Here is a 24,944-nt window from a genome sequence, read left to right as displayed (position 1 = left end):
TGTTTTAGTTGCAAGACGGAAGTGTTTAGGAAGAGAGATCATTGATTTTTGGATCCAGAGGTCTCAGGAAATATATGTCCCTTACAGCCTTACAAGAAAAAATGACTACTTCTGTCCTTTATTCTTTGCTCTGAAAAAGAGATCCAGTTTTCAGTGACTAACCTTTTCTTCCCTTCGAACACATAACATAAATCTCCACCGTCTCTGAAACCCATTGCAGTTATTTGTCCCGCTAATTCATGAATATTCCTCTGCCACAGTTATTTCTATAGTTATGTTCAGTAAACAATGTGGTAGTGTGCAGTTTGCAAGCTAAAATAGCCATCTGTGTTGAACATCAGCTGCAAGTGGATACTGTAAAACCTACTAAATAGCTTACACAACTTCAGCAGGTGTTCCATTACCCTAGAAACCTCATTTGATTTCACATTATAACTGTTTGATCCTTCGGAGAGCTGGAGTGGAATGTTTATCATGGCAAGGTGATTTAATGCTGCTGTCTTCTTGGATTGTAGGCTGCCTTTATTTATCATTAATTATCCTTGCTTATTATGTTTTTTTTTTGGGGGGGGGTGCTGTTGAGAGGTTTTACAACTGGCACTCAGGAGATATGTGCTATAGTGAGAACACTTGACAGATTTTTTTTTTTTTTTAGTACTTTTATCATTTGCATGAATAAGGCACAAAATGCACAGATTCAGGTAAACTCACACATAATATTTACAGAATATTGTCATTACCTGCATGACTTTGGAAAGAAAAAACAAACCTTACATTACACAACAAAAACAAATTGATTGCACTACTGTTGATTTTTCACAGACTGCTTCTGCCAGGCCAATTAATGTTTCTTTCTTTCTCTCTCTCTTTTTTTTTTTTTAACTGACAAGAGTCTATCAGACTACAGGGCATCTCTAAATGCAACAAAAGTGTAACCTTCTCCAGTTACGCAGGCCTTTGCCAAATGAATTGTTATTAGCTGCCCTCAAAGAGAAGTACAGGGGCTCAGGTTCACAGTGGCCAGGTATTGGATGGAGGCACTGTGGAAGCACAGCAGAACTCCCCCATTCCAGCCCGAACGACTCGATTTGAAATGCACAGCTCTGAATCAATAGCAGCATAACAGAGTTATGACAAATAAAAGATATCCGCACTCTTTCGCTGGGTGACTAGTTCATCAAGGCTGTCATTCAGAAGGCTGGCAGCAACGCGCAGTTCTTCCTTAGCTGTCGCCAAACTGAACCCAGTGGGCTGCAGAAGGCAGAGTCATCTGTTTGTTCAGTCATGCTCAATGTAAACAATTCCATAGCATAAAAGATGCAATGGGAATCTAAGTACATCCTAGTGTGTACAGTACACACATACATCCACACACACGCACAGCTTTATCTGTGGCACAAACAAAATGCCACACACAAGGAGAAAAAAGAAATAAAAATAAATGCTACAGTTGGGCCAGAGACTGAATTCCAGCAAATTGATTATTAACCCAGATATTCATTGAGACATTACCATTTTCTGACATTTGTGCAAGAGGCAAGGTGAATGCATACATATTAAAATGTTCACATTTAATGGGAAGGACCACGCTTAATGGCAGTCTAAAATGGAACCCATTTTTCAAGTATTTGCTTACAGATTTCTTTTCCCAAGAACGTTTGTTTGTTTTTTTAGCTTTTCAGAACAGTAAAGTAGCCCCCACCCCATTGTGCTACATGTCTCCTTAGCTCCAAACAAAAGAAATGTAATGACCAGCACTTTCCTTTGTTTTGTTTTGTTTTTTTTTTTTTCATTTGCTCTTAGCAAGTACACAAAGTCTTGCTATAGCTACCTGTGGCAAGACACGGATGTTGCTGAAGTAAAGACAGTTTCTTTGGCCACTTTGTTCTCTTTAATTACAAGCAAGTCTCTGTCTTATGCGTCTGCCACAACATCTTCTCACAACCTGTACAGGTCAATGCCACGCTCATTTTTAGGACAGACACGTCCTAGTAACTGTATTTGTTCAGTGGTCTGACTGATGTTGTTTGAGGAACGAATGAGGGTTTTGGTGGCACATCAGGTTTTAAGGAGGGTGTCCTCTTTATTCCTGTACGTGGAAGAGTGCCGTTGCTTGTGTAACTGCTTTGCCTGGACAAGGAAGGCTGGAGGTGAACGCTGACAGGTGTTCCTTGCATGTAGTCCATCTTTGTGCCTGCTGTGGGAGTCACATAACCCCCCCGGTTAATACTGGGCTGTCTGGATAACAAAACACCATTTGGTGAATTTAAGTTTTTAGGAAGGGCAGATATTGAATGCCTCTGTGAAGAATTTTTGTGATAACCTCTCTGCCTTTCCAAAGAGGTCATTGGTACTGCAGGTGTGGTGGGAACGTCCACCCGTTTTGTGGGGCTATTTCTCGGAAGAGTCGATGGTGGAGAGTACAAAGATGCCTCCCTGTTGGGAACTTTAGGCGGGATCTCAGACATATTTCCCATTGGATCCAGCATTAAAGTCTGGTGGGCCACTTGAATATCTCCCATAATTGCTTTGGGATTACTTGTAGTTTCGTTTAAGTGTTTCAGAAAATCATTCAGGGTGTTCCTGGAATCAACAGACCGCCTGTGGTCTCTTTTGCTGGATGGTTTTGTAAGTGGATGATCAATATGCTGCATCTTTTTGTCTGCCTTGTGCGCATTAGAATTTGAGAACGATGTATTATAATCATGAGTAGCATTGGGAAGAACGATAGCACTAGGTATATGTCCATGACTCAGAGGAGAGTGAGGTGGAGGACTGGAAGGAAAAAACTGAGGGCTTTTTAGCGGGGTTTCCTTCCGTGAAGCATTGAGGTTACTATGTGCTTTGTCCGACTGACTTTTCATGGCTTGCAGAGTCTTTTGTTGAAGAACGGGTGTAGATTCAGGAGTAGGAAGTGCAGCTAATTCTGGAGGCTGGCCCCTGTGGTCCATCATCACGGACTTCATATCACCATTGGGTGGCAATTCCTTTCTGCTAGTCAACAGGTTGGTGTAGAGTTTGGGCGAATCAATGTTTTGTTGATATTCCTTGACGGGACTATCAAAAAGCCCGTTCAGTTTAGCAAAGCTCCCACTGGAGTCAGTACAGGACTGAGCAGATTCTGCATCTTTGTGTATTTTTCTGGATTTCCGTACAAACACATCCCGATAACAGTATACGGCCACTCCCGCAATAAAGGCTCCCAGGACAAAAGCAGCAAAGACACAAGTGATTAGGACATTCATGTGTACCATTTGGTTGGACTCTCCCGATTGCACTTCCCACCTTACACCTGCAAAAGACATGCAGTGTATCATAAATTTACACGTACTTAAGACTGATCTATTTCAGAAGTTGTTAGCCTGCCTTGGAGAAGGACAGCAGTGTCCTGAAGTTTTTGAGTGCTCTGTGCCCACTGTTAGTATCCCTGTAATCCACAGCACTGCTGAATGCTAATAATTTTATAAATAAAACGGACTGAGTTAGTTAGCATGGATCAGCTCTATTTAGACTGTCTACTTTCTTTGGACAAGCTCTGATGCTTGTCAGAGCTTCACTCCTCATATTATGTTGGGTTGTACACTGTATGCTATCTGTTTAGCCTGTCCCCAAATTTCCTTTAAGGCTTACAAATAGGGGGCCTGAATGCTATTAACATTAACGATTTCTGCTGGAAAATTGAGGTTAGAAGGTGCTACTGGGCCAGACAGCAATTAATAACTCATAGAATTTCTCTCTCAATTTTCTGCCCAACTCATAAATCAGTATCAAAAGAGAGACAGGATTATGCAAATGTTACGTAGAACTGTATAACGTACATACTGCGTTGTTAAAACCACATCAATATATGGTGCAAAACTTGTAAACTAATCCATCCACAGCTCGCTAGCCTTGGAGTGGCACAGTTTAATTAGGTAAGCATACAATTTTTTTAAGTTAAAGATTACAGCATTCTATTAAAGCACAAGATTTCCGTTTCTACTTGTAGTCAATAACAAACATGAATACTTGCATAATATAGAAAAAAACACACCTTGCGAGGTTAAGTTACTACACAGTATTAAAATTTAGAAAACTTTTTGTTTAGACAAAGTTGAATATTGGATTAGTTTGTGATTCACGTATTAACCAGCTCCCTTTGTTTCTTGGGATTTTTTTAAAGCAACCACAGACATCTTGCAGCTAAGACAGTGTTAGTTCTTAATGGAAGTAATTCTGTTAACTATCCCAGAGGACATTCAAACAAAAGAGCAAGACTGAAGCTACAGAATCATTTTTGTTAGAGGCAAGGCCTTTGAACACTGTTAACTTTCAGGGTTATATGTTTTAATGGTATTGTGCAGAAGAAGAAATAACATGAGTAAAGTTCACTAATATCTATGACACAAAATGTGATTCAGAACCAAGAGCAAATGATAACAAAAAAAACATAAAGCGAAATGGAAAATAACTGCAACAAATTAAAATGACAAATGCACTGCTGTAATGGCTGATAGGAAACCTGATATGTTTTGGTGAATGGTAATAAAAATAGAGATGTTTTTTGGCTAGAGAGATTTTTCAGAATACAGAATTGTGCAAACATGCCTGTCACCCTGCTATTCTGTGTATCGATGAAGACTTCTTTTAAGTTTTCTTTATGGGGTTGGAAGCTTCTTGAGTCTTTGACTGACTGCAATAGTCCTGCTGAATTGAAATCTTTGTTGCCGTAAGAGCCTAATCAAAGGTTCACTTAGCCGAAAGAACAGCTACAGAAAGATGAATTACATGCGGTACATGTTTCTTTCTGTGTTCAGATTAAAAACTGTGTCTGTGTCTCTATGTACTGAGGTGATTTGTAATTGGATCCTCATATCCAGAGAAGAGAAATTCAGTACATCCTTACTCAGATCTGACCACAAAAGTGCTGCAGGCAGAATGAGTTTGGGATGTGCCCCATTTAAAACATGAATCTGTCATGGAGTGGAGTTTTGCTTTGGTTCCTTCCCTACTTCCCCCCACCCCCTGAAAAAAAAAACCAACAACAACAAAAGCAAAACAACAAGAAAATTGAGCTCTTGTAAGCAATCATTCACAAGTACTAATAGTCTCTTCCAAACTAGACTCATTTGCAAATAACCACCAGTGGTGCAGGTAAGTCTTTGTTTTTTTTTTTAATGCATCCACTGATTTTAATGGGAGCTGTAGAGCACCCCAAGAATGAGAGGCTGAGCTTATTAACTGCATTTCCACATTACAAGCTCTAAGCAGCACTTTGTACACTGGTTAAATAGGTATGAGAATCATGATTGCACTGTCTGCATATTCACAGGAAATGAGTATAAAATATAGCCCAACAATCACGGCTGTTACATTTAAACCTTAGAAAATGCTGAGACTATCAGGTTTCCATTCAGCTGCAATGTATTCCCTGGTAAGGCCTTACCCTTTGGGACACCTGATAATGGATCAGAATAATCAGAAGTGTTTGGGTCATCTTGAACTACAAATTTCCGAGAGCCAGTCACTTTAGGTTTCCAGGAACCAATCACTCTAGGTGATATAACTGGGATACTTGCCATTGTGGTAATGGAAGCTGAGGAGAACTTCATGTCTGTGGTGGCAAACAGATTTTATTAATGTGTATTACAGTCAGGCTTTCCTCACTGTTTCACGGTATATCTAAGCTACAGCTGCAGACAGCTTTTAATGGGAGGTTACTTGACAGAGCAAAATGCAGGCCACGGAAGTAGAGAGGCCTGATTAAAATCAATTGGATCAAAACTTTTAAGTATGACAAAAATACATTAAAACATCAACAGCTGCTAGCCAAAAAGCCAGAGAAGTCAAACATGAAAGCTGTGCAAAAGTTAACGTAAGCAACTGGTGGAGATGAAAAGCAGAACTTACTCTATTTAATTGCTATATTGTTCACTGGAGACAACATATTCCATTACCTTCTACACATCTTAAAAAAAAAATTACTTAGAAAGATACATGCTTACTACAGGTTACTCCTGAGAAACCAGATCGGCTCCATTAGTGCTGTTACAGTACACCAGGAACTGTTGAATAAGCCATTTCTTGAGGGGACGATGAAAGGAATGTTTTTAACCTCTATTTTGTAATGGCTCCTAAGGAACAGTATTGTATAGATCTTGGCTTCCTTGTAGTACACTTACTGAACAGAATCACTATGGCCTATGTGAAAATGCATGAGGAGGAAACAAATTGGGTTTACAATCCAACGTCTACTTTGCACACTCAAGTATTTTGGGTTCACTGTCCCATTAGGTCTAAGCACGAATGGCTGCAGCTCGAAATCTGACAGTACTCCAAAAGCACGCTCATTCAGGACTTGAAAAACAGGTTCAATTGTATCTATTATAAAATACCACGTTGAAAATTCACTTGTTAACCACTAATGCAAGCAAAGTAGCATTTCCATATAACACAGTTTTGTTTTGCTTTCCTAATTGAATCTCTAAGTTACATTATGGGTATATATATATACATATATGTTAGATATTTGTCTCAGACATTACTTCAAGTTACAGAAATATAATCAGAAACTAAAACCAAAATAATTTGTTGCACTTTGACAAATTAAACATACAGATTCTTTTCAGATTTGTCAGTCAGGAATGTGCCCTTGGTTTGAAAACAGAGACCAAGTTCCAGGAGCAAGCACTGGAAAATCAGGGCTCAGTCTTGCTCCTGCTGAAGTCAACAACAAGGTTCTGCTTTTGAGTTCAACAGAGGAGCACTGGGTCCTGACTCCTGGAACGCACCAAGGGCTGACAGCAAAACAACCGTCAGAAAAAAATCACTGAAGGTGAAAAGGATGTGAAAGTTCATTTGACAACAATGCATTAAGTTTTCTAAGCCACCTTTGTCTACACAACTTCTCATTCTGCTAGACAATTTGTGATGTTAAACCCTTTTTCATTAGCACAAACTACTTACTTAAAAAACATTTTGAAAATATAGAAAATACGCATTTTAGAAAATGTGTATTTGTGCAAAAAGCTTGCTGGGAAAGAAGGAAGGAGAAAAGGAGAGGTAAGGAGGAAGATGATGAAATTCTGCCATTCATCTACTAGAGATGACCAACAGGGGCATTCACAAATGCATGGCTGGGGACACAGAGTAAAGCTTAGTGGACTTTCGTGCAGTGAAGATGTCATCTATGTTAATCAGGCTCTTTAATAAAAGAAGATGTCTCAATAAATAATGAGCTGTTAACATGCGACTACACAGGGTGAAGTGCTGAGTGAGAAGAGTCTCACTATCTTTACCATCAGTGGGAACATGAGTAAAAGCACAAAAATGAAGGATTGCCAACTGTGCAAAAGGAAGGAAAAAAGGGCTGAAAATGCTGAACTGAAGGAAAGTAAAGGTCATTAATTCAAAAAATTAAAAAAAACTAACCAGATGTTGGGTCGCCAAATATTTTGTAATCTGGTGTAGCTGTAGTAGGCAAAATTTCTAAAAGAATTAAAGGAACAAGTAATCAGTAAAAAGTAACAAAAAGAAAGCAAAAGATCTCAGACCTGAGCGACGGAAAATAAAAACTGAACTATTACTGCTTTTAAAAAAATAAGTTCTTCAATACTTTCCTGTAGACCCCAAATAGTTGTAAACTGGTGAAGGAGAAGAAAGACAAAACTCTGCCACACAGGACCAAAAAAGCTCAGCTTTTGGAACATTCAGTTACACCAGGTGATGCGTTCATGTTACTGAAAAGCTCATCATAAATTTAACATCTATAGTGAAGTGTGGCCATAGACTATTTTTGAGACAATACAAATGAAAAGCAGTAACTATGTCTTACCATGGCAGTCCCCAAGCTGCGCTGTGTTGCCATATTCTACATCCTGTACATATCCTCCAGTGCTGTGGTTGTATGAAACAAACAAAGAGAACCTGCAATTAACAGTATTAATAGGGAAACAAATGGTGATTTTGTTTTTCCTGGAAGCAAGAAATTGAATCATACTCGTTCTGTCACCTTAGAAAGGCAAGAGCTAGTGTATGACCAAAAAAAATGTTTTACAAAATATACAAGTTAATTATATCCAGGCTTTAATACCATATATATATATACACACTTATGCCAGGAAGCCGAAAAGATCATATGTTCTTCATAGCAACCTCACTGGATCGTCTACATTGGGCATACTCTTGGTTTTGGGTACACCTATGCAATTGTACCGGCTGAAACTTGCTGGCCTGCTACAAAGGCTTCTTTTTAAGGTACAGCTGCTAACGCACTCTATATTACAGACTTGATTTGTGCAAAAAGTCTTTGATATGTATATATATCACCCTAGCTTCAGCATGGAGGCAAAAACCTTACTCTTTTTCCCAGTCTGAAACCTGTGTTTTCCTATTTGCAATTGACTGTGAGCACGCCTGGGAGGAGACAGTGTGTACTGTCCTGTCTGAACTGCACAGGCAGCAATTTGTTGACTTCCTGCTTCCCACAGCTCATCCTACAAGTCTGCTTGTCCTCACACACACGTAAAACTCCCACTGAAAAGAAGTCTTCACCTAGAGATTGCATAATTAGGTCAGACTTAAGCATTCTGTTCTCTTTGCATGTACAGCACCTAGGAAAAACAGCTCTAGGAAAAATGGAGATTTATTAATAAAGTGCAAGGGAACAGGCACAGGATACAGCCCCGTGTAGTCTGTAAATGCATAGCAGAGATGTTGGCCTAATTTGAAAAGCAGTACTTACGGCATGCCCGGTGTCACTCTCCCACACGTCTCATGGTCTAACCAGCCACAGTATGGATCCCGAGAAGCAATACATGCCCTTGCAAGAGAAAAACCCAAAAAAAAATCATGCATTTTGTTACTTCCTTCCCTAGAGACGTTGGCACCTTTCCTTTAAAAGGGAGTTCAGGAACGGGGCCGTACTTTTTACATGACCCGTGACGCTCACACCGGCTCAGAGGAATTCTAATGACACAGCTGGAGAATGCCACAAACAGAGCATGGTGGTCTCTATCCAGCTGAAGGGAAATGACTCTTCTGTCTTCCTCGCTCTCAGCATTACACCTGGTCAGCAAAAATAATGGGAAGCCATTGTTTTATAGCTGTAGTATTTTGGTCAGAGTTTACATAGAAAACTTTGTATTTATTATTGTCCATGCAGATACTGAAATGAGACTTCTTACATATACAAATGTAACTTACTAGTCTTTGCTTTGTGATTTGCAAACAGACCTATGGGTTATCAGATTCTGGCTTCTGACTCTTATTTATTTACAGCTAGGTGACTATTTTGAACACATAGGGAAAAACTTTTTTTTTTTTGTTCTCACAGTTGGCATAGATATCTCAACAGAGCAGAACAAGAGTTCTAACTGGGTGCCAGTCTAACTGGAATGTTTCCACTCCCGAATTCTTCGCTCCAGGATAAACAAGTTTACAGTGATTAGATATTGTTTATATATTATTGGTTACTGTTGAGAAACGCTCAAGATAAGCTCTCATCATTTCTTTTTAACAGCAGCAGATTGTTCTGATGTTTGATATTCAGGAAGAAGTGTATTTGTGGAAGAATTAGACTGTATCACTGACGTCACTACAGTGGAATTAGGATGTTCACTCAACCCAAGCAAAATGGCAAATAACCAAATATTTTCAGGTTATTCAACATGAGAGACACTGTGAAATGACAAACAAGCAATGATGTTGGCATTAATGAATTAGTTTTGGTTCACTATCATTTTTGTTTAGCTTGGTATCAAACTAGATAAAAAGCTATATATTTTAGGTGTTCTTGTAATACTTACTTTGCATGATTATATGCTTCTATCTCTTCCAGTAATACGCTGTCATTCAAAGAGAAAGGTCTGGTCTTTGCCAAGATTTTAAGTACTACTCCTGCTTCGGAGCCAACAAATATGACTGTGTAGTTCTGGTGTGGTCCAGCAGCGTGGTCTACAGCAATTGCTGTCAGCCTGTATCTATCAAGGCCAAAAGACATATCATTAACTAACAGTGTGTTTTCTTGTTTTCCTTTTCACATGCTTTATTTCTTGAATGATGTCATACCTGACACGTGTTTTGGTAAACCAAGGCTCCTCAATGATTGAGGGAACAGCTGAATCCATCAAAGGATGAGATTTGATGAAGGACAATGTTTCGTCTGGGAAATCAATGGAGGTTTTGTAAGCCTCTGCTAGGCCATGTTTTGCACAGCAGCCAGGTCTGAAAGGAGAACAACATTGTTTTTTCCCCTCTTGGTATTTCAGTTAATGAGAGAAGGCAGCCTGCTAATGAGCATCCTTATGGTTGAAGAGTAAAGCTCTGCTTGCTTGTTTTTTTTTTTTTTTTTTACCCAATATGACACTCAAGAGTGCAGCTGATTTAGAGTAGCTCTTTACAAGGACAATGTTATAGTACCATGAGGAGAAACTTTTTACCTTGGCTTTGGTACCTTGTCTTCAGGTACAGCTGTCCAAACAGAGTCAGGAGTTTTTTGTTCTTTAAATCTCCCTTTGAAGACCTTCTCAATGTCATCCATGCTGAAAGCACACACTGCTGAACCAGGGATGCTGTAAAATAAGAAAAAGAGTTGCAAGAACGCAGCCTACAATAGCACCAATCTCAGTGTAAGAGAGAACCAGAGAACTACCTTTGATGTAAAGTTGCTCATCTCTCACCTGTTAAGTTGTGTAGTGAATACACCGACAACCGTGGGGATTCCATTGATTTCTATTATGTCTGTGATAGACTGAAGAACATCAAAGTAGAAGAACGAATCCCCAGGAACAGAGCAGTTGAGCCGAGCTTTCAGAAAGGATGTCCAATGTTTTTCCAGGACTCTCTGGGAACCCCCCATGTCATTTTTGCATATGCGTGCCACACGGGAATACACGGCCTGCGAAGGGCGGAAAAAAGGAAAAGGAAGGAAGGCTTGAGAGACTCAAGGGCAAAGTGCTTGTTTCTGAGCTGTTAATAAAACACTGCAGATGATTTTAACAGGAAGACAGTTGCCACTTATCTGTGCAGAAAGGAAGAAAGCAAACAATGTTTAGCTGCTAGTGCACAGGCATCTTAATGCCAAGCAAGTGCAACTCTGCCAGCTTGTCCCCACCTCTTTTTCCGTTCAAAATCATATTGTTAGTGAGATTTAAAGACTTTAATTAACCACGTGTAAAGAAGTTAATAATTTATTATAGAATATCCTTCCATGGTGAGGCATTAGCATTATACTCTGCAGTGGTATGACTGAATTATTCAATATCTACGGACATTAGAGAAACTTCTTTGAAACTCCTCTTTTGTGTTCTTTTGTTTCTTTTATAAGCATGAAAAAAACCCCTCAGATATTCCATTAACTGTCCCAAGTGTTAAGGCAACAGCTACACCGAAAGATACCTGCACATAGCTCTCCTAACTGCAAGGCATGAGGAATACCAATAACTTTTTGATTGAAGAATGCACTGTTCTGGTTTTTTTTCTCTGCCTGTAAACTATAATTTTGGAATAACTGCATAAACTTGGTACTACAGCCTTATTTCACATCGTAAGCTGTACTTGTTAGTGCTACTTTTAGGATGATCTAATTCTGCCAAGGCTCATAGTTAATGAGAGCTTGCTGGAAGGATACCCACCTTGCCTAAATTATTGTGCTCTACAGCAATTTCTCGAAAGAAGAAATACACGTAGTTCCCATATTCTATGGCATGGAGAAAGTGTGGCTCTGTAATAAAGAGCAAGGAGAAAGTTACTTGGAAGAACTGTTCAATCAGCATACAACACTGGCTGCACTGTGTGACTCGGTGGCTTCTCCCACAGGTCCATACCAGCTAACGCTGCCTCCACCCCTCCAGACACTTTAGGATGTCCAATACGAGTGCACTGGAGCGTAAATGAACCTTAAGGCTTTAGTGTTGGCTAACAGACTATAAAAAAGCCTCAAAGGAATTGCATTTCAGCTCAGGTATTTTGTTATTGCAGAGTCATTCATTGATGTATTTAACAACAACAACAAAAAATTGGTTTATTGGTAATTAGGTGCTTTCTTACTGTGATCACGCTACATTGAAAGCTGCATGTATGCTGATGCTGTGGCACGTGTGTAAAGCGTGCTGGCTGTGAATTACCTGACCTCTGTGCTGCTGAAATTACATTCACCATGTATATGGGAAGATACTCCCCCAAATTACCTTTTATCCATTTGGAATCATACTTTATTGTTCTTAAGGCAGATCCATCTCCCATGCTGCGATAAATAACAGCATCACTTGCCAGGAAATCTGCTACTGTTGCTGAATACAATTTTCCATCTAAAACAGAAGTTGAAAATGTAGCATTAAGAGGCCTTGAATAGTCTACAGAATTCTGACTAGTCTGTATTCCTCCCCCTTTTTTTACTGCCATTCTTCCCCAAATTGATCTAACCTATTTATTAACAGGTCAGCTTCTAATCCTTTGGAGGCCCTTTAAAAAATTTAAGAGCAGAGGCACCTTGACACCTTTAGCTTTCCTGTGCTTGCTTTAAAAGCTCCCTGGCTCCTTTAGTGTCATTAATCATTTAGACTCATTACAAGCAAAAGTTCTTACCAGCAAAGAGGGCGACATTGGTTTGTCTGGCATCAAATGGGCATCTTGCCAAACCACTAATTTCCTCCCCATCATATTCTAACGTACTCAGCTAGAGAAGAAAAATAAATGGGTGGCACTGTCATTTCTATTTTGTATACTGGCACAAAAACATAGCATTGTCTTTCCACAAAACTTAATTTGGCAAATTGGCTTCTGTCTGGTTTTATTTCACCTTGAAACACTCTCCAGTCACACTGGCTGTATTTGCTACAGCATAATTGGTGCAAGCAAAACCAGTAACACATTAATGACATATTCAATATTCCTACCCGATAGTATCTGCACATAGGATTGAATGCATTTGTTCCACAGACAAACACCATCTCATCATTTCTTGGAACAAAGACTTTAATGAAGTTATGGCATTCATCCTGAAACGAGATTAAAATGTATTAATCGCATATCTCAAGATATAATTCACATTTGTATATGACAATGCACGGATAAACTTACTTTATGCTTTCCTTTCATAGCACAGTTCTCTCTGTCCTGCTGCCTTGACCTCCATGTTAATTTCTGTTCAAATCAAACCAGAAAAGAAAATTTCATAAGGCTTTCACAAAAAGCCTTAAAAAAAAAAAAAAAAAGAAAAATAGAAAAAACCAGCCCTGCCTTGTCACTTCTTTTATCTACTCACCCTGCTTGGAGTAACTTCCGATTTTGGAACTTCATTTAAGTTTACAGTGTAAACTTGATCCCTGTGTGCAAACAGTAACAAGACGCAAGTCAATTTGTTAATTAATTAGACTTATTTTTGATAAATCTATTTTGACAGACAGGATGTTTTTAGGAAATGCTTATGGATTATCTGTGTGCAATGCAAATGGCAGAGGTTTGGACATGGGCAGCACAGGGCGATGGTGGCTCTTGTTGCTGCAGTCCTTAGATAGCCCTTACACTGCCCAGTTATTCCTTACGCTGCCTTTCCATTGTGCTGAAGACTAATCCAGACCCTAAACATTCAAGTGTTTCATACTGATTTCCTGCATCCCTGGTACGTCAGTCCAAGTTCATAATAACCAGGAAAGGGTTTTATCAGGGCAGTAATATAAAAGTGGGAAAAGAGTATTTGATCACTGGTTTTAGCATAACTACAGTAACCGCAGCCTTCAAATCCAATTTCCATGCACTGGTCATAGATATGGTGTATTTCTCTGGGAAGTCCTCCCCCAGTTCTAATTTTTATCATATTCTGCAGATTTTTCTAAATGAATTTTACACATTAATTCAAAACCAGAAGAGAAAAGAATTTTAATCTAATGAACTGACTGAAGGAAAATTACCTGCCAGCGATATAAAGTGTGTCTCGAATTTTCAGCATCAGTTGGAAGTCCAGTCTGTGCTGAGATTCATTGCCTGAAGGGCGTCCTCTAAATACTGGATATTGCCTTGAATCTGCAAGTAAAAGTGGGCTACACCATCACTCAGGATTATAGAGCTAAAGAATCAATATATGGCATTGATTAGCTGTATATACTAGGTGTAGAAGGGTTTAAACTAAATTCCTTGAGTAATGTCTTGAATATAAATGAAAAAAAGATGGCTAATGTCAGCAAATATTCTTTTTCCTGAAGTTATTGCTGTATTTCTGATTGCTTTTTTAAGAAAATGATTAAGTGTTCTATTAAAGATACAAAGCCAGTAAACACATTTCAATTTGAAAGGAAACAGATCTTTTTCTTAACTTCCCAGGGATTAAAAAAAAAAAAAAGCCAGCATTACAACCCTTTCCTTAGTGGCTGGCACCATTTGCAGATTACTTACAGTGGTAGTCAACAATGTTAATAGGGTCCTCATCTTCAGGAAAGCTGACAGCTCGGCACTGGGACAGACTCATTAGCATCACAGAGGCACACAGCAGAGGAAGCCTCATGGCTGGTGGACGATGGGCGCTACCTTCGTGCGGACACCGTTAAACTACCTGGAAAACAGGAACACGGCCGTGAGATTTCAGCAGCACACGACAAGGATCGTGACTTCCTACTGCAAATGGTGCATCTCCTTTGCATTTGAGCACTGGCACCAGCGGACTGGACTAGTGCTTATGAGAGGCTCCTGTACGCACGTTGGTGGAAAAATGCTGCGTGTCACATCCCTGCTCAAAGCTGCTCTGAAACATATGGGTGTTTGCTAATTTTTAGGTGGATTTACAGGCATTTCCGAAGAAGCTGATGATTGCCAGCCCATTTAATTCACGGGAATAATAAACAGAACGTGCAGGCTGCTGACCTGGCATGAAAAATTGTCAAACTTGGGATTAGAATTTTAATTAAACTGCAATCTCTTTCCATCCCCTCTATCACCGAATGTCATCCAATAAAACCCTTTCCCCATAAAATGCCTAAATCTTATCCACAAAAAGTCATGACACACACAATCTGTCTGAACATCCACTCCATGTTTTAAAATTATTGCTTGTTTCTGGGCTAAGCCTAACACGCTTGTTGCAAAAGCCCTTATGTCGAGGGCCAGACGCCTGGTGCTGTGGTTTACACACTTGCACAGTATATGTACAAATGCTGCCTTGGTAGTGCAACAGCATTTGATGCATGATTTGCACATGTGGCAAAGAGACTCAGATCACGGTGCTGTACGGGCTGCCTAAGATCCTGCCTTCCTCCAGTTCCATCTATTACCATCAGAAGCTTGCAACTTACCAGCAGCTTTCAGGGTTTGCTTTGTTTGCTTTCTGCTTGTTTGGCGTGTGCTATATATTACACAGCACATATTGTGACAACAGCACAGTGTTATACAGCAGAGTTTTTAAGAGGGGAATGGAAATATTCCTTCTCCAATTAAATTGCAGAGATATTTTAGTGAGCAGAATTCAACTACTCAAGTTGCAGTTTGGGTAGGATGCAAGAAAACATCTCTAAGTGAAATGCGATCTGTAACAACCACAAGTGGTCTGGGCAGGGGTTATATTTCTCATTAGAAACCTGGCAAATGGAGTACTATTCCCTCCTCCAACCTTTTGGAAGCATTCATTCAGTCCCGATGCACAGGTCAGAGCTTTGAGTCACCACTCCAATGCCGTGCAGTTGCTGGAATCAGTTATTAAATGTGTTCTCTAAACAGAAAAAAAAAAAAAAAAAAGCCTTTCGATTTTAGCGTTTCAAAAATTGCTGTGAGATGTATCCACTGCCAGCACAAAGTGCCAGGCCTGATCCAGCAAAGCACTTAAGTATTAATCATTTAATAATTTGAAAAGCAATTAAAAAACCCCTTCATAACAACACTTAACCTTTTAGTAATGTTTACTTGGGTTGAGAAAACTGTATTTGTTAATTAATCCTACAGCTGGCTAGGGGCAAGGCTCCTTCCATCCACAGAGCTGCCGAGCTCTCCGAGTCCAGGTCAGACTGCGAGGAGACCGGCCGAAGTGCAAACGCTGCTTGGTGAGGGGATGTGGCTGTGGGTGTTGTCTGAAGGCCCGGCCAGCACGGACTGACCTGAAAAGGAGCATTTGCCCCTGCTAATGATATTCCTGTATCCCAGTCCACCCGTCCAGAACGGATGGGCTGTGCTCTCACTCAAGATTGATGAGTGCAGTGGTTAATAAACACTAATGATTCCTGGCACTTTCCCTCTGCTCCTCCTTGTCCTGACATGGCCTCTCCAGCTGAAGCATCTTGCATTAAATTACTAATGAGCAAACTTAAAACAAACTGGAATTAATAAAGTAAGTCAAATTAGTTCTTTCTTGTGAAAGCACATTTCAGCGAAGTCCTGCAGCACAGTGGCTCCCAGACACAACAACAAATCATTAATGGTTACACGGTCCCTTTTTTTTGGAGCAGACTCCAAATATCCGCCCCACTGCCGTCCCAGGGAGAGGAGATGCAGGGAGGCACCCACCTGGCACACGGTGGGCAGTAACACCTATCTGCTGCTGAGTAAAAGCTCTCCCTCAAGCCTCGCTTTCTTAGAGAACAAATGAATACTAACAGGGAAGGAGCAGACGGTCTCCCAGCCACAGAGGCTTTAGTTAGCATAGAAGATGAGGCAGTTCATGGCCGCACATCATGACTCAGAGACTTTATCCTGGCTGCAAAATGCACACAGCCTCGAAGTTGTACAACTTCTGCTAGTACGGGCATATATTAGGAAGAGTTTCTTTATTTCCTCTTTCCTCCCAGCATCTCATCGAGGAAGAATTCAATGGGGCAACAAATTTGAAACTTGCATGTAATTTCCTTTACAAAAGCGAATGCTGTGTTCTGGACTCAGAAGGCGGCCAAGAACAAAAGGGCAATTTGCTGTGTATGGGCCACTACAGCCATGACCTAAAAATACCACTGTCACAAAACCAAAAAGGAAACAACCAAAACTCCAGGTACTCCAAGAGCAAGACTGTTCTCTCAGTTAAGGTCACAATTCAGCATGCTGTAATCCCAACTTTTACTCCCTAGAAAACAAGGCAAACTTTTGTAAATGTAAAACCACAGGATGTGTTTCCCTAGAGACTGTATCCAGAACAGAAACAAAGCCACATTTACGGATTCCTCAAGAAAAACACCCAAAAACTCTGAATATACACCAGATATGAACTCTGAGAACACAGAAGAGGTGGGAACACTTATGTACAGAACTGGATGGGGCCAGCAGCCCGTACCCAGCCAGGTCAGCACAGGTTTCCTTGATGTTTTGCTTGTTAAAATATTACCAGAAAATGAACAGTACCCTGATTTCTAACACGCAGAGACACAAAGACACCTTTAATGCTTTAAGAGGCATTTAAATGCTGGCTGGACACAAACCCGAGATCAGAACCACTGCAAAGGGAATAAACTTGAAGAACAGCTGCTCTGTGGATAATCAGAAAAGCGGGTTCCATCGAGCCCTTGGAACAGGGCTTTATGACAGCCAGGTGTATGCTTCTGGTACACACAGATATGCTGGTGTGAAAGACGTAATTCTTGTTTCATTCAAACCTATTACAGAAGCCACTACTCTGGACTACAAACAACAATGCTGGAGAAGTATCTCTTTGGACCAGAACAGCTGATTATGAAGCGCTGGCAATGTCTACCCTCAAGAAAATGTAGCAAACAATCATAGTCTGGGTCTGATCGTTTTTCCCCAGCCAGGATCCAGACCAGTCTTTTATTAATTTCTCTGATAAATTTTAGAAATGCCAGGAAATAATTCATGGCAAATGCAATCTTTTGGAAATTACCATGCTGCTATCCCTGTTCTGCAGCTGGGCAATCGAGGTGCAGACCAAGGCTGAATTTGTGACCAAGGCCAACAAGCAAGCAAAGCGTTCAAAGCACCTGAGCTGCTCTGGGTTGCAAGTGTTGCTCTCCCTGCAGCACGGGAGAGTCGGCCACCGACACCCAGGGAGGAAAGCAAGAAACACATCAGAGACCTTCCGGCATCTGCTCTGTGCTACAGCTTGTCATGTCTGCAAATACAAAGGAACAGAGGTAGCGACGTTAGCTGCTGGCATGAGCCCACGCCGGTGCAGAGGGAGCAGCCTGAGTGAAATGAGCTTCAGGCTGAGTGCTGCTGGGCAAGAGGAAGGCCAGCAGTGGGCCCAGATACCTACAGACGCTGTGCCTGGCACCCTTCAATCTCAGGCACAAGTCCCATCCTTCAACTCTGACTGGGGGAACCCAGAGGAGGAGGGTATCGCTTCTGTTAAAATATGAGCCCTTCCTTCAAACAATCACACATGAAGGGGAAGAGGCCGCTGTTCCTTGCCCATTAATCTCTGCAGCCTCTGACAAGGAGCGGGTGACACTCCATCAGTCAGCTCTGTGTGCGCTGCCACGTAGGAGGAGGGGGAAGGGAAAGGGCACTCAGCCAGCTGGAGAGAAGCTGCACAAAATAGCTTCAACCCAGACTGATGCAATATCTTCTATTTGCTCAAAACAAAATTATAAGTCTCCTTAACACAATAAACGTTTCGCAAAATGCTAAGCACAGATGGGAGCGTGGTATGGCAAATCCAGGCAGAAGTTTGAGATAGGTCAGAATGGAAAATACATCTTGAAAGTTACTTTTGGAGAAGTCGGTGAGGCAAAAGAGAATAGGGTTGCCATAAAAAACAAGCTGAAAAACAGACACATAGCACAGAGAGGCTTCAGTGACTGCACTGCCTCCCTTCCCACCAGCCACAGGCTGGATCCAGGCTCCCAGGTGAGATGGAGCACCTCCTCGGCACCCTGAGCCACGTGCTAACGGTGATGCTGAGCGCCAGGCAGAGCTGCTCCGTGAGCCTGGTCATGTTTGGAGATGTAGCTTCCTTCAGTCTCACAGGGTTGCGAGGAGCTGACTAAGCAAGAAAACCCCACTGTTCCGTGGTCCTTATCCTGCACGAACAGCTCCCTGCATGCACCTCTCAGTGCATGAACCAGTGCCTTTCTAACATGGAACCTCTGCAAGTTTGAGCATGAGAGCACTCTGCCAATAAGACAGAAGTTAAAGAGAAGTCCTTTACTACTGCCTCCTCACAGGTGCTCAGGAAGTTTCTCACATCAGCGTCTTGAAGCCTTCTGACCACAAACGAGAGCTCTGATGGCCCGGTGAGAGCAACTCACAGACGGTGCCTCTTGTAACTAAGTGACAGTTATGTCAGTCTCTGAATGGGAACCTACCAGTCTTCATCACCTCCCTCCCCATCTTTTTTGTATCCCAAGGACTAGTTAGGTTAAAATAATACTACAGCCTCAGGACTTATCTTTCGATGTTCAGATCGCTCACGCGCTGAGAAACACAAGCTGCAGAGGGCCAGGCCTCACCAGGCTAACAGAAGGGCTGGCAGGGATTCACACTTTGGGAGCGAGGCTCTGCAGGTGGTTCACTGCTGACGGGACCTGCTGCCAGGTGGGAGGAGGCAGAGGGGCTCACTGCTACTGTGCTGGTGCCTTGCCTTCACCAGCAGTAGTAAGGAAAGGCAGGCAGGCTCATGCTGAACTTGTCAAGCGAGCCCATCTTTTCAGAAGATGAACTATTTAGCACAAAATACACGAGCATGGTGCAGGCCTGCTGTGGTACCCTGAGCCCTCTGTAAAAACACGCACGGGCACCGTGGATGCGTCACATCCCTCAGCCAGGCAAGGCCTGAAGCACCCACAGTGCTGCCACCCGAGGGCCTCGCAGGCCAAAGCCTGCGGTCATTAGAAGGGAATTAGAACAGGAAAAAGCAGCAATTTTGTATGATCTGAGCCAAAATATATGACCAACATGGCCCAGGGTTGCATGGCTTGAACTCTACAGAAAGGGAGAAAAAAGTCTTTGTCATCTCCCTATTTTTAGTCTATGTCTCACTATGTCAAATTCTCTTTTGTTTACATGCCAGACAGCTCTCTACATAAAATGCGACAACTGCCTTATGAATCCGTGTCAGTATATAGATGCAGGTATGTGAGAAGCAGGGGATCATTCTCCCATTTCAGGTCATATCTGCACACAGGTTTTCTAATGATGCAATCACAACCTTTTTTTTTCAGATGCGTTCTCTTGTAAATGTGTTTCTGTTAATGAAGGCTGACTTCAGTAACATCCTGCAGGCACTGCTTGACAGAGAGATTTAACGTACATTTAAATCTCAGAGATTTGCTATGATGTGGTAAATCCATATTGTGGAGCTTGGTGACAAATCGCTTCGGCTAATTATCAAATAACACAGGAAAATATTTGCGGTTATAACAACAGAAGCACAATTAAATTATTACTGAAGTCGCTTTAAAAACTTACAGCATTGTTATATATAAATAAATAGATAAGAAAAAAAGTTTCTGTCCTACAAAGGTGCACTCAGTGGCCATCCATACTTCTCCTAACAACCTTAACATCTGCAGCTCTGAAGAAAAAATTTAGGATGTTTGGAGCCATGACATTAATTGAGCGCAAAAGTGCAAATAGCAAGTCTGTTATTTTAAGATAACACTTGACTTCTTTTAAGGATTTCTGCATTAACATCTCTTGATCTATGTCTAAGAAAAAAAAAAAAGGGTTTAATATTTAGCGATGAAACCCCACCACTGAGCATCACAGCTTTCATCTTAATTGGCTTATGGTATTGCTGGTTACACTTCAGTTGTTTGCAGGCTTTTAACATTACAGAAAGCACACCCCTCTTCTCTTGAACAAGCTGACAACACTTGCAAAATGGATAGGGTGACTTTTAATGATGCAAATGCTTAGTGGCTGATTAGGTGCACGTTGAGGGCTAAATTCTCTTGCGATTAAAAATTTACTTGAATGCAAGGTAGTTTCAGCAGGAAAGGAAATAAAATGCTGAGCAAACTGTAAGTGATTGCTTCAATTATGTTTATTTTAAGTTAATTTTTGAGAGTGAATGTTAACTACCTTCCTCTACCAGGGTGATACAAAAGTCCTCCAGCTGCAAACAACCTTTGATTTCAGCTCATATCTACGGTCAGATCTGCTGTCTGTTGTGCAGAACTCCTGCAAGCACACGCTCCCTAGAAAGCCTGCTGGGGTCGAGCTACGGGCGATAAAAGCGCAGGCACTTCAGCTCATGCCCTGCTCTGGATTCACCACTTCAGCAGGCCTGCGTTCTGTCAATTCAAACTGCTTATGCCCAGCTGAGACCGTCCAAGCAAATGCTGCATTTATTCACAAAAGTGTTCAAGGGTGGGTGCAGAAGAGGGTGATGTTGGTGTTTGTGCTGCGCTCTCAGCACTGACACCGTTAGTTCCTGGCCACGGGCAGAACTGGCAACGTGAGCTCAAACCCCAAAGCACAGAATGCAATGCCATCCCACTGGGGCGGGTGGCTGCAGCCCGTCGGGCTGAGCTCCTGCATGCTACCAGCCCACAGCTGGACCAGGGTTGTCAGGCATTTTCTGTGTGCTTTCAAGTCCGAAATCTCAAATTGTGAGTTTTTATCCTGAAAACTAGAGACGTCTCAAATGGAGATGGCAAAGATCTCATTACTTATTGCACATACAGGCTTGGACATAGGTTAGGAACAACCAAAGCACTCCCTTCAGTCTCAAGCAAAACCCTAAGCCTAGACCAAAGCATCACCTATTGCACCCTCTAAGAGTCTGCTACAAACAGGGGTCGGAGCTGTAAGGGAAGCAAGAACCCTCTCTGCAGATAGGCCAATGTGATTTATGCAGCAAAGCTGCCACTTCTTTCAGCACCATTAGGCATCGCCTGATTAGGCAGCGCTGGGACAGGTAGGAGCCGGTATGTGCAGGTGAGGGCACAGCAAAGGTCTCCAGGCCAATGTGCATGAGCACGGTGATGCCAGAGCCATGGAGCGCTGCTCTGTAGCAGCACAAAGCTTCCTTCACCCCAAGCAGCTCCAGTGCCGGGCCCTAAGATACCCAGCTAACAGGTCATGCCCCAGACAATGCTGGCATCAACCTCACTCCAGAAAGCATCTCCTCTTCCCACCAGCACTCCCCATGTGGAGCGTAGCAGTGCTGCTCCTCACTGGGAACAGGGCTGCTGGCCTGAGCTGCTGCTGCTGGGTAGAGTGGCACTGCTCACTTCAAAAAGAAAGTAAATGGCTGCTGGAAAATGGGAGGGGAGAGGGAGACTATCAGCTGGCAAGAAACACATCAGAGCATCCTAAGCACCATGCTGGTATTATCAACATGCCAGAGCAGCCAGCCAGACCTGCCCACAGGAATACTGCCTGTAGAGACCGGTGAACAGTGCGTTTCTAGCCAGTTTTGGTTTTTCTGCACGGACAAATCTGGTAGCTGGCCACCCAGTTCCCTCTTTGTACATGCAGAGCATGTGCTTCGCCCCTTTCCTGGCCACAATCAATTATGTGTACAAATGCAGGCATGGAAAACCGTAGGAAGCCTGAGCTCAAAGTTACGATTACTATTATCTTGTTAAGCATTAAAGATTAACTAACACCAGTCAAAGGATGTGTTATGAAACGTCTTTCCCAGGCTGGAAAGCAAATAAAGGGAGAGTTTTGTGTTTTCTCCTTTCAAAAGCTATTCAGAATTTAGAATAATTGTTTAAACTGCTGCTTTTATTTACTACAATATCAAAATGTAGCCCCTCGCCACGTGACTCTTCATATTTTCATTTGAGATGCCGTGCAGAAACACATGGAAATCTGGTGAAGGCAAACCAATTTTAGAACATGTTCCGAGCAATTGTTTTGCAGCACTGCCCTACAGTATGAAGTCTCTTACATTTCTTAAATTGCCTAATCAAATGCAGACTCTGTTCCAGTCACGCTAAATTTTCACATAATGGCAGAAAAACACTTCTTTCTAGCCTAGCACTGAACAGTTGGATCACATTATTATATTTGCTGCTTTTGTAGTCTGTGAGCAAGCATCTGTAAGTGTATGCACAGACATGGGCAGTGGTGGGGGAGAGGGGCAACAGGGGTGCTGCTGCGAGCCCAGGGCAGCACAGGGAGCTCTTGGAGAGAGGTCTGTCCACTGATGCTCGAGAGCATCGCAGCCAGGCACTGGGGAGGGTTTCGTTTGCTTTTATTTACTTTAAAGTCAGAGGTATTACTGCAGGGTTTGAGCCAGCTTGACTCCTCGCCTTACCTTCAGCAGAAGTTATTAAATGGATATAAAAGCAGTCAGGTAACTTATTGCCCCATTGCTGCTTCCCGGCTCCTCTCTGACAGTTTGAGGTTGGAGGCTGCAGTGTGCAGCCACAGCTGTCCCACTTTGGGCCCCACACTGTGACACATCCCTGTGCCATATCGCACCACTCCAGGTAAATCCCAGCCCCAAAGAACTGCCCGCTTCCCGTGGGCCCAGGGGAAGCTGCCAGCCCATGCCAGCCCTGGCACAGGACACAGCACTGGCACCAGCCCTCTGTCCCCATCTTCTGCCTGGGCTGTACCACACCAAGGCAACATGCACTGCCATATTTCCATCACACTACTTCCTATGCTTGGGCTTGTAAACCACAAATCAGAGCTTTTGAAGTTAAAAAAATTAAATTACTAGTACACTGTTCATGGAGCTTGAATCAAGGTCATAAGGAAATCTGTGGCAGATCAGGGAGGAAGGACCCGAGGCTTTAGAGCTCTGGATTACAGCATGTCCCCTTCTCCCCTCCATGCTTGCCTCCCAGGATCCCCAGTACAGTTGCAAGGCTTCCCAAAATCCCTGTGTAATCACTGGTAGCATTGGGCCAGTGCAAGAATGTGACTAAGTGATTGTATCTGAACCTCACACAATACACGTCTGCAGGTCTGTTCTCTCCGGTTGCACCAAGTACACTGAGGTTTGTGTTGGCATAGCTTGCCATGTAAGACCACCATTCAATCGTGAGTGATGCTTGTTATGTCTCTGGCAAGGATGAAAACCTGATGCTTTAGCGGGAGGAAAAGCCATAATCCACTCTCAGAGTAAAACCTGCACCGTGGTACAAAGGACAAAAAAAATTCTATCTATACCCTTGCAGGGAATCAGATTAATCCCCAAAACATGGGATTTGATTATTTTAGTTTGAGGTTATCATTAAGAAAAAAAATCTATACATTGCTAAAAATATCCTCGTAGCACTCACTTCATGAAGAAATACGATTTGCTGAGCAAAAACAAGTTACCGGCTTCTCAGTGTTAATCTTTGATAAACACGTGCTGGGTTTAAGAAACTGCCGTGGAGAGCAGAACTTTGTAAATTGAAAGAACCCATTCAACTCCACAAGATGATTTTTTACCCCTTATTACTCCTTTCATGAGACACCTGGGGACATTGTTCGCACGCTGTTGACAGCTTTCACACCACTGCTTTTCCTCTTATCCTTACCCTTCCCTTCAGCACTTGTCTCCAGGCGGCAATACACCAAATATAGCTATATTTGCAAGGGGTGCCAATGCTGGCTCTTGGCCAACTGTTTGAAAGCGAATGGCCCTCTCCTGCTTCTGCCTGGTAGCTCTGAGTTGCTTCTGCAGGACACAGCCTCGAGCCACCAGGCACTAGGTACCCTGGTACTTAACACCCGGCTGCTGCTCTGTGCAGGGCACGTGCAGAGCATTCATGAACCTTTCTCGTTTTCAGCCACCATTTCGCTACCAGGCAGAGCCACAGCCTCCTCACTGACACTGGACTCCGTTCAAACACCATCTAAAATTTTAATCCTGCAGCCTTAAGTATACACTGAGGCTCCTGCAAGTTAAATACACATGTAATTTTCTCTGCAGCCTCCCAAACCAGGGTTGTTGCGCAGCCCAGAAGATGCACAAGTGTTCACACACAGCATGGGGAGGGGTGCCCAAGGAGAGGGATATATAAACAGGGGCTGGAAATACCAGCAGGACAATGTTCTTCTGACCCCAAAGCACATCTGTCATGACAGACGTACACAGAAATAGCAGCAACACCTTCTGTCAGTGCTGTGAGGAGCTTCCACTGTCCCCC

General features: G+C 42.3%; 1 protein-coding gene across 15 annotated transcripts in view; it reads right to left on the bottom strand.

The window, feature by feature from the left end:
* SEMA6D (semaphorin 6D) overlaps positions 555-24,944 on the bottom strand; it is a 255,143-nt gene continuing 230,753 nt past the window's right edge. For 6 of the 15 annotated variants that reach the window (XM_021407278.1, XM_021407277.1, XM_021407280.1 and 3 more), the window contains 18 exons: positions 14,371-14,527; positions 13,890-14,001; positions 13,244-13,304; positions 13,060-13,122; positions 12,876-12,977; positions 12,565-12,655; positions 12,168-12,287; positions 11,613-11,701; positions 10,659-10,876; positions 10,419-10,550; positions 10,048-10,203; positions 9,786-9,959; positions 8,905-9,045; positions 8,723-8,800; positions 7,814-7,905; positions 7,411-7,467; positions 5,426-5,593; positions 555-3,292 (listed from right to left, as the gene is read on the bottom strand). In XM_021407278.1, the coding sequence (XP_021262953.1) occupies positions 1,989-3,292; positions 5,426-5,593; positions 7,411-7,467; positions 7,814-7,905; positions 8,723-8,800; positions 8,905-9,045; positions 9,786-9,959; positions 10,048-10,203; positions 10,419-10,550; positions 10,659-10,876; positions 11,613-11,701; positions 12,168-12,287; positions 12,565-12,655; positions 12,876-12,977; positions 13,060-13,122; positions 13,244-13,304; positions 13,890-14,001; positions 14,371-14,479 (3,267 nt within the window). In that variant the 5' untranslated portion in view covers positions 14,480-14,527 and the 3' untranslated portion in view covers positions 555-1,988. Of the gene's footprint in view, positions 3,293-5,425; positions 5,594-7,410; positions 7,468-7,813; positions 7,906-8,722; positions 8,801-8,904; positions 9,046-9,785; positions 9,960-10,047; positions 10,204-10,418; positions 10,551-10,658; positions 10,877-11,612; positions 11,702-12,167; positions 12,288-12,564; positions 12,656-12,875; positions 12,978-13,059; positions 13,123-13,243; positions 13,305-13,889; positions 14,002-14,370; positions 14,530-15,577; positions 15,677-24,944 lie in introns of those variants that run through there. The other 9 variants (XM_021407279.1, XM_021407283.1, XM_021407281.1 and 6 more) reach the window with 9 other exon arrangements.

Source organism: Numida meleagris, chromosome 9 (assembly GCF_002078875.1).
Source record: "Numida meleagris isolate 19003 breed g44 Domestic line chromosome 9, NumMel1.0, whole genome shotgun sequence".
NCBI lineage: Eukaryota > Metazoa > Chordata > Aves > Galliformes > Numididae > Numida > Numida meleagris.
The sequence above is the reverse complement of the archived record's forward strand: the minus strand, read 5'-3'. Positions and strand labels throughout refer to the sequence as shown.